General features: G+C 45.4%; 1 protein-coding gene and 2 pseudogenes across 1 annotated transcript in view; 2 read left to right on the plus strand and 1 right to left on the minus strand.

Annotated features, from left to right (window-relative positions):
- The first annotated feature begins 1,056 nt into the window (after positions 1–1,056).
- LOC146202155 (uncharacterized) lies at positions 1,057–2,176 on the plus strand (annotated as a pseudogene).
- Positions 2,177–10,712: 8,536 nt separating this feature from the next.
- LOC146202156 (uncharacterized) lies at positions 10,713–12,860 on the plus strand (annotated as a pseudogene).
- LOC146202157 (uncharacterized) overlaps positions 12,762–13,538 on the minus strand; it is a 63,054-nt gene continuing 62,277 nt past the window's right edge. The window contains exon 4 of the mRNA XM_084600326.1: positions 12,762–13,198. Coding sequence (XP_084456452.1) covers positions 12,830–13,198 — 369 coding nt within the window. The 3' untranslated portion in view covers positions 12,762–12,829. The remainder of the gene's footprint in view (positions 13,199–13,538) is intronic.

The following is a 13,538-nucleotide window of genomic DNA, read 5'->3' on the forward strand; positions in this document are numbered from 1 at the left end:
CAGCAATCGACTAGGTGGTTTTCAGACGGGCGGGCCGTATGTATCGTGGGAAAGCATCATCCACCACCACTCCTACTCGGAGCGCACGCGATCGGCAGGCGCCGAGTCACTGCCATTCCGAGCTACTCGAAAGTGCCGTTTTCGTCACATATGATAACTAATTGTTCCGCTCGGACAGTCCGCTGTCCAGTCCGATTGTCTGAACAGAGAAGGTAGTGGGTAGTGACTTACCAGAATCATTTTTTTTTCTGACGCTGGATGGCTTGCAAAGGCCTTTGCGAACGCCTTCATTGCGTATCGGAGCGAGCGCTCGTTCGCCGTCGGCGGATCCCTAGAAATCGTTGCAACTTCTTTCGACGGCGCCTTCTCCCTGCGCTGTACAGTGTATGTACAGGATGGTGGCGATCTCGAGCTACTTGCTGGTCGTCCGCCGCACTGAAACGCTTGCGCATGATGTTTTCTTGGCACGGCCGGGGCAAGGGTATTACAGCATTTGATGACGCTAATGTGAAAACGGAAGAACTATGTGGCCCGTTGCGCACAGCAGCACTCTACAAGCACTCGTAGCACCATCCCATCGGCGCTTGGCTTAGCTTGGCGGCTTGGCTCCATGGCTGCTGAAATCTCGTGAGATCTCGCGAGATTACGGCAAGCTGGACGTCACGCGGCATACGTCTCCGGCGTACGTCTCCAGCGCCTGTACGTATCGGCAGTTTTCACGCATGCGCAGTAGGCGTCCGATACGTCTACGTTTCTACGTCTCCGGGAGACGTAATACGTCTCCGGTAAGCTAAATCTCTCTAATAATTTTTTATTTCGGGGCTTTAAGGTAGGGACACACTAGCGGGAAGACACGCGCGGAATGCCGGCGGCGGCATTCCGCGCGCCGCCAGCGGCGGGGTCAGCTGCCGCGGAACGAATGGGTCGCGGACCCAATATTCGGCGTCTTGCCGTGTTCGGTCACGTGTGCCGGCTCGTTCGGTCACGTGTGCCGGCTGCGATGAGCCTATCAGTCGCCTTTTCTCCCCGTTTTTCCCGACTTCGTTGGTCATAAAAATGTCCCTGTAAAGCAGAGATCATATTATGAAAAGATTTTTGGAGACGGTGCGGCTCTACCCATTTCTGTACGACAAAACGCATCCCGAGTTCAAAGATAAGGACGGCCGAATAAATCGCTGGAAGATTATCTGCACAGAGTTCGGGCTGACAGGTGAGTTGTTTTCATACCTTTTCTGCGTGTCCGCTGACGTTCGCGTCGGGAACAGCGCATTTGTTTAGAACGCTCTAGTGGTGTGCTGCGGCGCAAATGATATGGAATTTCGGCCTTCTTGAGCGATTATGATAGTGCCTGAGCAGTTCGCATTTCTCTCGGGCTGCGCTCGAGCTGAGGTAGATATCTCTGGATGTCAGCGTCCTTCGCACAACACCGCTTGATAACTCGGACAAGTGTGCTCACCTTTGTATTTTGCAACTTGTATTCGTGGTAAACTGACAATTATGCAGGAGACCAAGCGGCTGCAAAATTTAAAAACAGACAGATGGTTGAAGATCGTGTCGGCGGCGGATGGGGCGCGAAAAAGGGGCGTTGGAGGAGAGGCCGGCAAGGTCAAGACAAAGTGGGCCCTCTTCGACATCGTCAATGGAATGATGAAAAATGCGCCGCACTATGCTGAAAGGTAAAAAAAAGCCGCTTAGTTGCGCGCCATGATTTAGTGAAATGAGTACGTTTTCCAGCCGCCTTGGAAGGCTCCAGCTTCTTCACCATATTTTTTTTTTCTTTATTGATGAGATTTTGGTTCACTTCCGTTGCCCAGTTCACCGCTCTTTTCTTGCTTTAGGCTGCATTTTGTGTGCTTAAGACCGTTTTTCCTGCCTTGACTGCACACGCATATGTGGTCTTGAGATTTCATTTTTCATTAGGCTGGAGTGCTTGGTAGCTTCACTTCCATTTTTCTATACGACGTTTTTATTGCGCGAGATCTTTGCAGCCAATTCATAAAAACTAAAATTTTGCACTTTAGGACGACAACATATACACCCCCCGAAGATGGCAAGTAAGTTACAGTCATGTTCTCATTTAGCATTACTTCAATTTATAAAGCTTCCAGTGATTTTAACATGGCTTTATGCTAAAAGCTGGGCATCCGTGATGTTTTGTAGGGGCATTCTGCAGTCTACACACTCTTCAGAGAGCTCTGGCAGTCCTCGACTGCTGGCCAGGTGCGCACCTCTTTGTGTACATGCCATAACAATTATTTCTTTGAAATAGTTTTTGTATAGCGCCCTCTTTTCATTAACCTGTGTAGCTCTGCTCCTAGCCCAGCTGCAGCACTTTTTCATTATATGTAAATATGCTGTGCTATGATGGTGTACTTTATTCCGAAATGGCAGTAGCATCCTACACCTTTATTTATTATGCAGGTACTGAGAGAACCAAAATGATCTTTCAGATGAAGACGATTTGAGGTGGGTGGCGACTAAATATTTACAGCTGCTTTAGAGTGCATCACCGGTTACCTGCCAACATGCCCTTTCTAGCACTTTTTCACATTGAGAATGGGTCCTGTCCTGGTTGTTTATTTTTATGCTGCACACCTCTGTGAAAAAAATTGATTACTTTTACTAGCATACATATGTTGGCTTAATCTGCGCCATGGCTTATCACTGGCGTGTGCTTTCGATCGAATCATACACTCAGCACTCCAGTGAAAAGTGATGGGAATATGTGTTCAGCTTTCTGTATATTGATTACATGCCAATAAATGCAAGGTGAGAAGCAGTGATATCCGGTATATTTGGGTACCTTGTTTTGCGCCTTTTGGTGTAATTTCGAGTTAGCAACATGTTTTTATAATGGCATAAATTTTACTTTCTATACAGGCTTCCCTACACACCACAAGTAGGAACAGCTGTGCCTGGATCTTCAGGGTAAGAAAATTAGTGTACACTTTTCTGAGCAGAAATTCGATACATTAGCTTTTTATTTTTGCGGCAGGTTGTCAAATTCCCAAGGAAGAGCCACTGCATCACATCCAGGGTAAAAACGTAGTGCACGCTGCCTTTTGCGGGAAGCACACATACATTTGCATTGCATTTGTTCACTTTGCTGAGTTGACTTCTCTGCAGGTCATCCAACAGGCCTTCATCAACTTGACCTTCCCCTCGGTATTTGCATGGTTCACATTTCCTGCAGAATTTGAATGACAATCAGTGACTGCAAGTAAAAGCTGTGCCCTTATATTTATATGCAGGACTAAAAAGCAGCAGTCAGAGAGCTTCGACGTATAGCTGTGAAGGAAGTGCTGGGCAGCTGCTCAGCGACACTTTTAGAAATAAAAAAAAATGAGGCACCTGCTTCAACAGATGACAGCCAGGAGGCTGCCAATTGGATTGCAGCCAAGTTGCGAGGCCTACCTCACAAAAAAAGATGCGAAGTAACTTTCCAGATTCATAAACTTCTCTTTGAAGCAGAAATGAAGCAGTGTGAGTAAATAAATAAATGTACACTATGAGCAATCTGAAATTATTTTTACACTAAAACAAGCAAATTTGGCTTTTATCTGAAGTGATAAGCAGAATATTCAATTGGGCAAGTTGGTATACGTTCATAATTGTAAAACAGCGCGAACAACGGTAGACAAGAACGAAAAAGACACGGGACAGCGCTCGTCCCGTGTCTTTCTCGTGCTTGTCTACCGTTGTTCGCGCTGTTTTACAATTATGATCTGAAGTGATGTTTCTGGTGCACATTGTAAGGTAGTTGCCCATTGTTGGGAATTTCACCTGTCGTCCGGCACGGGTTACAACACTCTCCTGCCATGGCAGCTGGTCGTCAGTCATGAAGTAGGACTCGAGTCTATCGCGAACTTCAAGTGCAGCCCTGCAACACAGAAATGCAGGAATTTTTTTTCCAGCTTATACTGATCAGGATACTTTTTGGGTGTACTCCACTTTTCCCATTCTTTTGCTCTATACCCACCGACTTCTCGTTAAACATGCACATTGAAACAAGACATTTCAACTCGTAATAAGTGACGAGTTTGGCCCACCCTTTTTCAAAAGTTCAGAGACTAGAGCTTTTGATTCAAAGCCATGTGCTGGAGCTTCTGCAGCATTCATTGGAGGGGACGGAATAAAAAATAGTTGCGCTTTTATGAGACTTACAACACTGGAATGCAATACGATCAACATAGTGAGGCTCAGGAGCAAATCCCTTGGACTCCAAACATATGACAAAAGTGTATATAGCTAGGGCAATCGTTGGCAAACGCTTACGCCGTGTTCATTAAACATAAGTCATACAGTTATGTACAATGGGAAATTTGAAAGTTTCAATAACAGTTATTGATGTGCTTGAAATAAGAAGGCAGCTGCAATGGTAATAAAGGAGGAAATACAAACTCTTGATGTCAAAAATTTAGGAAGCCTGATAAAAAAAGCAAATAACCATTACATTCTAGGCAGAGAGCAAAGGGCAACCGTTTTCATTTCGTTTTAGGATCAAGGATAACCTAGCAAAATGACACCTTTGATCTGTCCAACCGGGGAGGCCAGTGCTGTCATTTCGCCAGGTACCATTTATGATGGTCCCCTCCCAGTCTTCGTGATCAACGGATCCAGCAGGGCTGTATGTTGAACTAGAGAGCACCAAGTCCTCCATCATAAAGTTGTGAAGGGCCACACAAGCGTTCACGATATCCCCAGTGGTTCGCTCAGATGTTTTGAAGGCTTGCTTCAGTATCCGCCACCTACTTGCCAGAATTCCAAAGTATTCCCAGTTAACCTCCTGGCACGACACAGTCGGTAATTAAATACCGCTCTCTTCATATACTCATCATAGTCGGTGGACCTGTAGGTACCAAGAGCTGCACAAAAATCAAGGGCATGGGATTAAAATAACAGTGTAGACATGTATACATATGTGCATAAGGATTTCAATGGCACTAAACTGAAATTCTTGAAACAATCAGTAGCTATGCATACTAGCCTAAAATAAATTTCAGCAGAAAAAACAGCTGAGATATGCTATGTCCATTGAGTGCTTCCTGTCAGTACAACAGCTAAGATATACTACATTTGCCAATCGCTAATGTTAAGGGTGCTTTCATTTTTTGCTTGCGCACATAAGTCCTGCTAAAAAAAGGCCAAATATAAGGCACACAATAATGAATGCTACCTTTGCATGCATTTCATAGCTTTAGAGTTCTGAAAGTGCCCTTGCACTGCCTGCAAAACTGCCTAGTCTTGCCTAGATTTCCTAGTCTTGTTTGCAACCATGAAGTTAAACCATATATGTCAACAGTACAGCTTATTAATACATGCAACCAATCAATGCTTTCACACAAGATGCAACCTAATTAGGATTAGCAGTATTAAATATTTTAATACTCTGATACAGGATTGCACTCACTAAACAGTCCTTTGAAGCATTTTTCGTGCAGAAACGAATGTTATGCCCATGCATCCAGGCTAAACCACATTTCTATTTTTGTGTCAAAAATTTCTTATGCACCGTCGTTACGGCATGTATGCATTAATTCTTTCATTTTGGTAATGAGTGAAACATGTTAGATATGAAAATAAGTAGCATAACTTGTCACGTCGAGGATAAGGACGCATGAGGAAAGGCTTCAGTGGGAAAGCCTCGTCTCTTACCATCAAGTATGGTATAAGGCCTGCTGAGCCCACTGTCGCTTCTGGGGGAATGCCGAATTTGCGTTCACGCAGGTGTCGCAACAGCTTCGTGCGTAAAAAAACTCCCGCGTCACTTTCTCCTCCATAGTGGTCGATGTGAAGATATACAAATCTGAAATTAAGCAGCAAGGTCAATACAACCAATTTAGTGTATATTATAACACAACTTTCACATTGATGATGATATAACATAATTTTCACATTGCTCTTTTTTTTTTTTGTGGTGTTTACTCTGAAGTCACTAACTGCCTGCGTTCCAGTCTCATAAAATCATTTCTGTGCCACATTATGCTTTGACTGACTAGACAGTCTGTAAATAATAGATCTAGACTGGTATCTACTGCAAAATAGTTTTCCAATATCAAATATATTTGCTGTAGTCTTACCTGAGCACACCAGTGCACAGTGCACTTGCGAATACTATGCTTCTCAATTTCTTACATAAATTTTCTACACTGAACTGCAATTTTTTTCTTAAAGCGTGTATGACAGCACTCATTTACAAATTAGAATTAATGCAATACACACCCTTTTCATGACTCTCCAGACAGAAAAACCATGAATTATCAATTTCAACAAATGCTCTTTTTCTGTAATGAATGCAACATACCTGTAATGTGCATCGCAGACTGCTATAAGAACTGTGCTGAATGACTGCTTATAGTTAAAGTTTCGTGATCCAGAATTGGACAGGCATTCAATACTTATATGTTTGCCATCAATGCATCCTACGCGGTTTGGAAAATTCCAGTGCAGGTCTGTGGTGATCTAAAAGAATCATTGAGAGGCACTATTATACTAAGCCCAAGAAAAATTTGCAGTAATACGCATCAGTGTACAATGTACATATTGCAGTTGAAAAAAAAATTTATCATCAGCATAAAATATCCTAGGAGGCCGATTACATAAGCAGATTCAAGAGTTCAACATGATTGAAAGGTAACCAAACCGGAGGCTCTGTGAAGTTGCTTACTTTTTTCCATTCTTCAGGGGTTTGCGGAAACCGCACGTAGATGGGCTGCAGTCTCTCCCATAATGCGGCACAAGTTTCTCTGATGATCATGCAAGCAGTTGACCGATCCGTGAGAAAATTGAAGACCACGCTTCTTATAGTATCGCCGTTGGCAAGAAATCTGAAAAGGTTATTCGCATACGCATTACGCAAATGATGCATTTCAATCAGCAGGCACCTAGGTAGCAAAAATATGTTTTCCTGAAAGATTCGCGCTGTTTTCTAGTGCAAGGTGTGTGTGTGTGTGTGGGGGGGGGGGTCATCACTGCTTATGCAGTGTAACTTACGGATACGTTTAAAAAATATGTTTCAAAGGACCGCTGAGGTACTTTGACAACGGCATACTATACTGGACTACGGTGTAACTATTTTAGGACTTACCTTACTGTCATGGCAAGCCGATGGTGTGCAGATATCGACTGCCTGAATGAAGTATCTTGCCGCTCATTCAAAGGCCGGACTAATTGCAGCAGCGTGTCAAACGCACTCGGCGGCATGCGAAGGAAGCTATAAAAATCAAGAACCAACAGCAACAATCACTATAGCATCACACACATGTACACCACACTGTGTGCTTATAAAGTTGTTATCACTCACTCTCGAAAGAAGCCTTCGTCTCTTGCGCGCAGCCGAGGCAACAAAGCGCTGGCCTACCCCTGTGTATATCGGTAGCGCCAACAGGGGTGAACCCAGAATCTTCTCCTTCGTGCTGTTGTACGCGCCGCCGTCGTAGCAGCAGAACCGTTGCCACAACATCATCATCTGAACCTGCCATTGCAAAAGTCAACACGATCGGCGACGAACGCGATAGAACGGTTCGCGGTCTGCTACCAAGGTGAAGAAAGCGGGCGGAATCGCGCCTATGCTCGCGCCTGTGCTCGAGACGAGATCAGAGCTATCACGTGACCGCCAAGGCGGAGCGCGGCGGCAGCCGGCGGCATTCCGCGCGCGTCTTCCCGCTAGTGTGTCCCTACCCTTAGGCAGCGCGCGCTCCTGCCGCCACCGTTCGCCGCTGCGTGTACCCTCCCCTCCACCCTCCTTCTTCCTCCGTGGCGACGACTACGCGTGTTCTCCGATTGCTGCGCGCTCTCTTTCGCCACCGTTCGCCGCTGCTGTTACCCACCCCCTCTTTGTGCGTGGAGGCGACGGCGTTCTCCGGTTGCCGAAACGCCGGCTCTGCATCAGCGGATCACGGTGCGTGCATTCCAAGCCGAAACGTAGAGCTACTTTGACCTGACTCTCTAGCGGCGTCAGCGCCATCAGTCAGTCGCTGCTATCTCTTAGCCGCGCAACGTTCGTATGGGCCCACGCGCAGCCTCCCGTGACCTCTCGATAACTTAATTGCTCCCTTCACCCCTCCTCCAATGCAACCCCTGTGCGACGGAAATCAGAGCGCAGGATCAGTGGCGGCGGATATCGATATGTGCACCGCCCGAGCCGAAACGCATAACCGCCGCCGTTCGCCACTGCGAACCGCGTGCCTATGCCTGTTTCATCAGCCTCAAGCGTCGCGTGAATCTTTTTGCTGGTTTATATTCTGGAGATTGCTTGCGTCAAGCCAGGGGTTAAATTCAACCATTCCAATGGGCCCCAAAAGTACAAGGTTAAAAATTGCCGACGATTACGTTACTTCCAAATGCGAAATTTGAGCGCACCTCATCAGCTGTTTCAGCTTTTCAATATACTGATGCAAAGAAGTCGAGCAAGACATGCATGTACAATTACATATATTATTGTTCATGCCTCAACATAATATATGTAATTGCACATACAGGTCTTGCTCAACTTCTTTGCTAAGTATATTGAAAAGCTGAAACAGCTGATGAGCTGCGCTAAAATTTCTCATTAGGAAGTAACGTAATCGTCGGCAATTTTTAACCTTGTACTTTTGGGGCCCATTGCAATGGTTGAATTTAACCCCTGGCTTGACATAAGCAATCTCCAGAATATAAACCAGCAAAAAGATTCACGCGACGCTTGAGGCTGATGAAACAGGCGCCGTTCCTGTATCTGCTCGTATTACCCTCTCCACAGTGAAATAGCTTAAAAACGCGGATTTCATTAGCCAGGAGTATCCCGTGCGGTTCTTTTGTCGTCTTTTGCCAGTCATTATGTAGTGGCAGGTGTTCCAATCTGCTATTATATTTCGTCCAATAAGTGTAAAATTGAAGAGTTAACAAAATGTATTCGGTTACCTGATTAATTAGTTAACTAACGTTTATTTTCACTAGTGACCGCTAGAGCACCCAATGAAACCAGCCATTTTAAGAAGCTAACAAAGCCTGCCTTTTGAAAATTTGCCACGGTAGCATTTCTGTACACACAGAAGGCCGTGCACTGCCAATTGTTCTAAATTGGCGAGTTCTCGAGATATAGCAATAGACTTGTACAGTCGGTAAGTATAGCCACTTAGTGTACAGGTTGGCAAACCCAGCCTAGGCCCGTAAAAGCACAGGCACAACCCGTGCCGGGCCCACAGACAAAAACTCGGGTTTGCCCAGGCCCACGCGTAAAATTGCCCTGGGCAGCTTGAAACATCGCTCCTCCTGAAGGCGCTAGCCTGTACAGTGCTCTCGCCGGAGAACTTCCGTCCCTGTTTCTTTTCTTACTTTTTTTTGAGTTGCACAAGTTATTTCCTGAACAAAGTCATATTAGGCGGCGGCCCCGCCTCCTCGTTCTGGTTTTCTCGCTTCGTACGTGTCGCTCAGTGTGAAAAGTAAGGAACGTTAGGCAGCGAGCGTGCGTTAAGCAGGGAGCGCCCTAAACACTCAGGTCAAGAAAGGCCACAAACGTACACGCTATACCTGCGCATCAGTCAACGCGTGTTTATGAACTCTTGGTGTGCGCGCATCAAAGGTAGTCGTTGGTGCTTGGCAGCTAAACGAGGACAGCGTCATCCGGAATATCTTTCCAACCGACTTCAGCATAGCAGACAGGCGTCCGAAGAGTAGCGGCGGTAGTCGGAAAGAGCCCTCATTGACTTAGGACCACAGCTGTATAGGAGCCGCAGCAGAGATCAGATGCGACGCTTGTTTCCTTCCCCTGTGAAATCTCTGTTTTGTTTTCCTTTTATTCCCGCTGCATTCACCTGTTTGGTTCTATTGATCTTGTTATAACTACTTGTAACTAAAACGTCTAGGTACAAAAAACGTTCATGGGCCTGGCAAAACTCGTATGAGTGAGGCCTACGAAAAAACCACGCTTGTCGTGTCGTAACATAATCGCCGACTTATTTTATGTCGTTTTCATGGTTGTTCCGTTTCCTGTTTCGCTATATCATTCTAAGGAAATAAAATGCAACAGCGCACGTTTAAAAATATACGTTGTCGCAATGCATCCAATATTATTCTTGGAACAACTGATCAAACATCTCATAGATAACAACTAAAAGTAAAACTCTTTGAAGCGTGCGGAGTTTTAAACTAATTTAGGCACATCTTACCCCAGAATATAAAATTACCAATATGTAACTCAAATTTCACTAGTAAATGGAAACTACGCCCATTTAGCACAGGGAGCCACAACGGATGGAAATAATACCCCAGTCACACGGCACTTCTCCAAGGTCTCTACTGCAAAGGAGGTTTATTGCATTAAAGGAGTAAAACTAAAAAGGAGAAGCGGCGCAGCTACATTGGCAAATGCAAAGGAGATAGATAACGATGATGATGGTAATTCAAGCATTTTTTTGTTAGCGCCATCTGTCGAGCGGCAATCACAACAGCTATCAACCGCTGCGCTTGAAATGGCGCTAGTAACAGCTACTAATATTGAAGTAGAAGATATATTTCATCTAAAAGTGATAAGCGAACAAGACTACCCTTGTTTAGGTTAGGAAAAGTAACCAACTCATTAATAAAGAAATATTCTGAGGGTTTGAAGCGGATGTTTAGTAACAAAAGTTTTTCTGTTTTCCTTTCCATTTGGACCACTTGGACGCGCACTCGTCGCTCCGCCTGGTTCCGCGTGCTTGCGTGCGAGGCATACTTTGCTGGTGCGATTTTCATAGAAGTTGTAATAGATTGTGTTCGATCAAGTGCGTGTTACAGCCACAACCATGAGCGACGAGAACCGGGAGGTGGAAGAGAAGTTTGAAATTGTTTTGAGAATTGCAGCTGTGGCATCTTTGCGCGCGGCGGCGGATGCGGCAAAGGCGCACGCTGACGCGCTCAAGGAGCAGCTCATAGCAAACATCTCCCTTTGTGGCGCCGTCATGTTCCCACAGCGAACTGTGCCCCGCAGAAGGTGGATCTATCCCCGTAACGAGCGGTGGTTTGAATATACGCTGCCGAACCTTGGAGAGCAGCATTTTCGGCAGGCATTCCGCGTTGGACCTGCAACCTTCCGGTACCTTGTGGACCGGTGCCGGCCGACGATGCAGCGTGAGGACACGAATATGCGGGACGCCATCAGTGTTGAAAAGCGAGTCGGTATCGGCCTCTTCAAACTGTGCTCAGCTGCCGAAGACCGGGTGGTCGCAATAGTCTTCGGTGTTGGGCGGTCGACTGTGAACACTATTTATAGGGAGTCTGCACAGACTGTGGTAGATGTGCTAGAATCGGAATGGATCCGAATGATGGCATCGAATGAAATGGATGAGCACATTCGCGAGTTTTACTCAATGACAGAATTCCCGCAAGCTGTGGGGGCACTGGATGGCTGCCATTTCCCGGTTTCCCCACCACAACTGAATGCAGTGGACCACAGGAACTACAAGGGCTGGCAAGTCTTTTTCTCTTGATTTTCTGTCAGTGCATAGGTAAGCACTGGAGCTGTTTGCTGCTGAGCAAATAACGTGCAATTTTGTCACAGTTACTCTGTTAGTCTGCACTTGTGCTTTTGCCATTCGTGTAGCCATGAGGCAGCGCTTGAGTGAAAATATTGCCTGTGAATGCTTCCACATGTATTAAATTTTGACGCCCTTTTCTCCGCCGACCACAGCCCAAGACAAGCCTGCTCACGTTGTACACTTCGTAGAAGATGTAACAGTAATGTTTAACAAGTTTTTAGAATACGTGTAAAGTGTCACAATTATAACCTCATGGCTACTTAAACTGTTGCAGCATTCTTTCTATGTTTCTGTATTTCCAATAGATAAAGAAATATTGCAATGTAAACTCTAGCAAAATAATAGCTATTATAAACACGGCAGAAAGCTGTCACTACTCCCATGTCACTAGCACATCCACAGTGATGCGAAAAACATCTGCACTGTCCTGAAGCACTTCTTACTTTAGAAGTAGACGACACTTTACAGCGTTGGGCTCCCTCCAGTCTGCTGCTCTTAAATTCTAACTAAATCTATCAACTTAGTAACCTTATGCATCATCAGCATTGTTCATACTTACGTTTGTTTTGTTTTTTGTGCATGCAGGTACAGCATCATCCTTCTGGCCCTTGTGGACCATAAATACCGGTTTCGGTATGTGTCAGCGGGCAGCCCAGGACGATGTCACGACGCCCACGTCTACGCTCAATCTGAGCTGGCTAAAACTGTCGAGGGAGCACTGTTTAAGTCTCCAGTGATAGTCATAAATGGCACCGCCGTGCCCCCAATAATCCTTTGCGACCAGGCTTTTCCCCTGACGAGGAATCTCATCAAGCCCTTCCCGCATAATGGACCTTTGCGGGAAGAAAGTAAAATCTTCAACTATCACCTGTCGAAGACAAGAAGGATTGTAGAAAATGCTTTCGGGAGGTTGAAAGCTCGATTTCGCTACACTATGAAAAGAATGGAGTGCAACATAAGACATGTTCCCATGATCATCAGAGCCTGCTGTATACTAAACAACATCTGTGAGCATTTCGGTGGCTGACTACAACAACAATGGTTGGATGAAGTTACTCGACACGACACAGCTTTTGAGCAGCCTGCTCACACAACAGAAATGGAAGCTGACAGTGGGGCTGTTGTTCGGGCAGCACTCGTGCATCATTTTCATCACCAGCAGTTGTAAGGAGAATAAACGTGACGAGTGCTGTCTGCTATACACCTTGCCGAGCTGCCAGCATTGCAGCAAAAAAAAAAAAAAAAAAAAAAAAAACTGCCTTGAGTCCTTCATGCAACATGTGGATCAATGGTAGCATGTACATAACAATAACACAAACTGACTTTTCCACATTTTACTTTTTCTTCACATATTCCTTCATTACGTCAACAAGCTCTTCTTCGGCCTTCACTTGGCACTCGCGAAGCACGAGCTCTTGCCTTCTATAATACTCCAAGCCTTGTCGTAGGAGGCGCTGTTCTCCTATCATTGCCAGCTGATTTTCCTCTCCTGTAGTCAGCGGCCGCTTACGCTTCCGCTTTGGCTGCTGTTGTGTGGTGGCTGCAACAGCAGGTGGCAGTTGCTGGCTACTGCCAACCACAGCTTGCGGCATGCTGGACTGAAAATCTGCGGCATACATTTCTGCAGCAGCAGATAGACTACCTTCTTCATCAAGATGAAAGGAATAGTCGTCTCCACTTCCTATCTCCATGGCAGTGATGATCTTCATGAAAACAGTTTGAAGCAAGATGAAACGTGAACAACATTCAAAACTGTCGATATCACTTTAGGTAATAAAAACATCCAGATAGAGACGGCTGGCAAAGAAATTGAACAGTTCAACCAACTCGCAGTCCTCTCTTTATTTGCAGTGACCTCAAAGTGTTCAACGTGAAAACCATGCTTACTTGTTTGTATAATAGCAAGACATCTTCATAGCCACCACAAGAATTTACATTATCTTCTGTCTGCCTTACACTCCAGTATATAACAACTGTGATCACCTGCTAATGTTTTAACTTGGTTCTTAGCATGACTTGCCACCCTGTATCGATACGTTTAAT

Source organism: Amblyomma maculatum, chromosome 1 (genome assembly GCF_055883805.1).
Source record: "Amblyomma maculatum isolate TAMU_Amacu chromosome 1, ASM5588380v1, whole genome shotgun sequence".
Lineage (NCBI taxonomy): Eukaryota > Metazoa > Arthropoda > Arachnida > Ixodida > Ixodidae > Amblyomma > Amblyomma maculatum.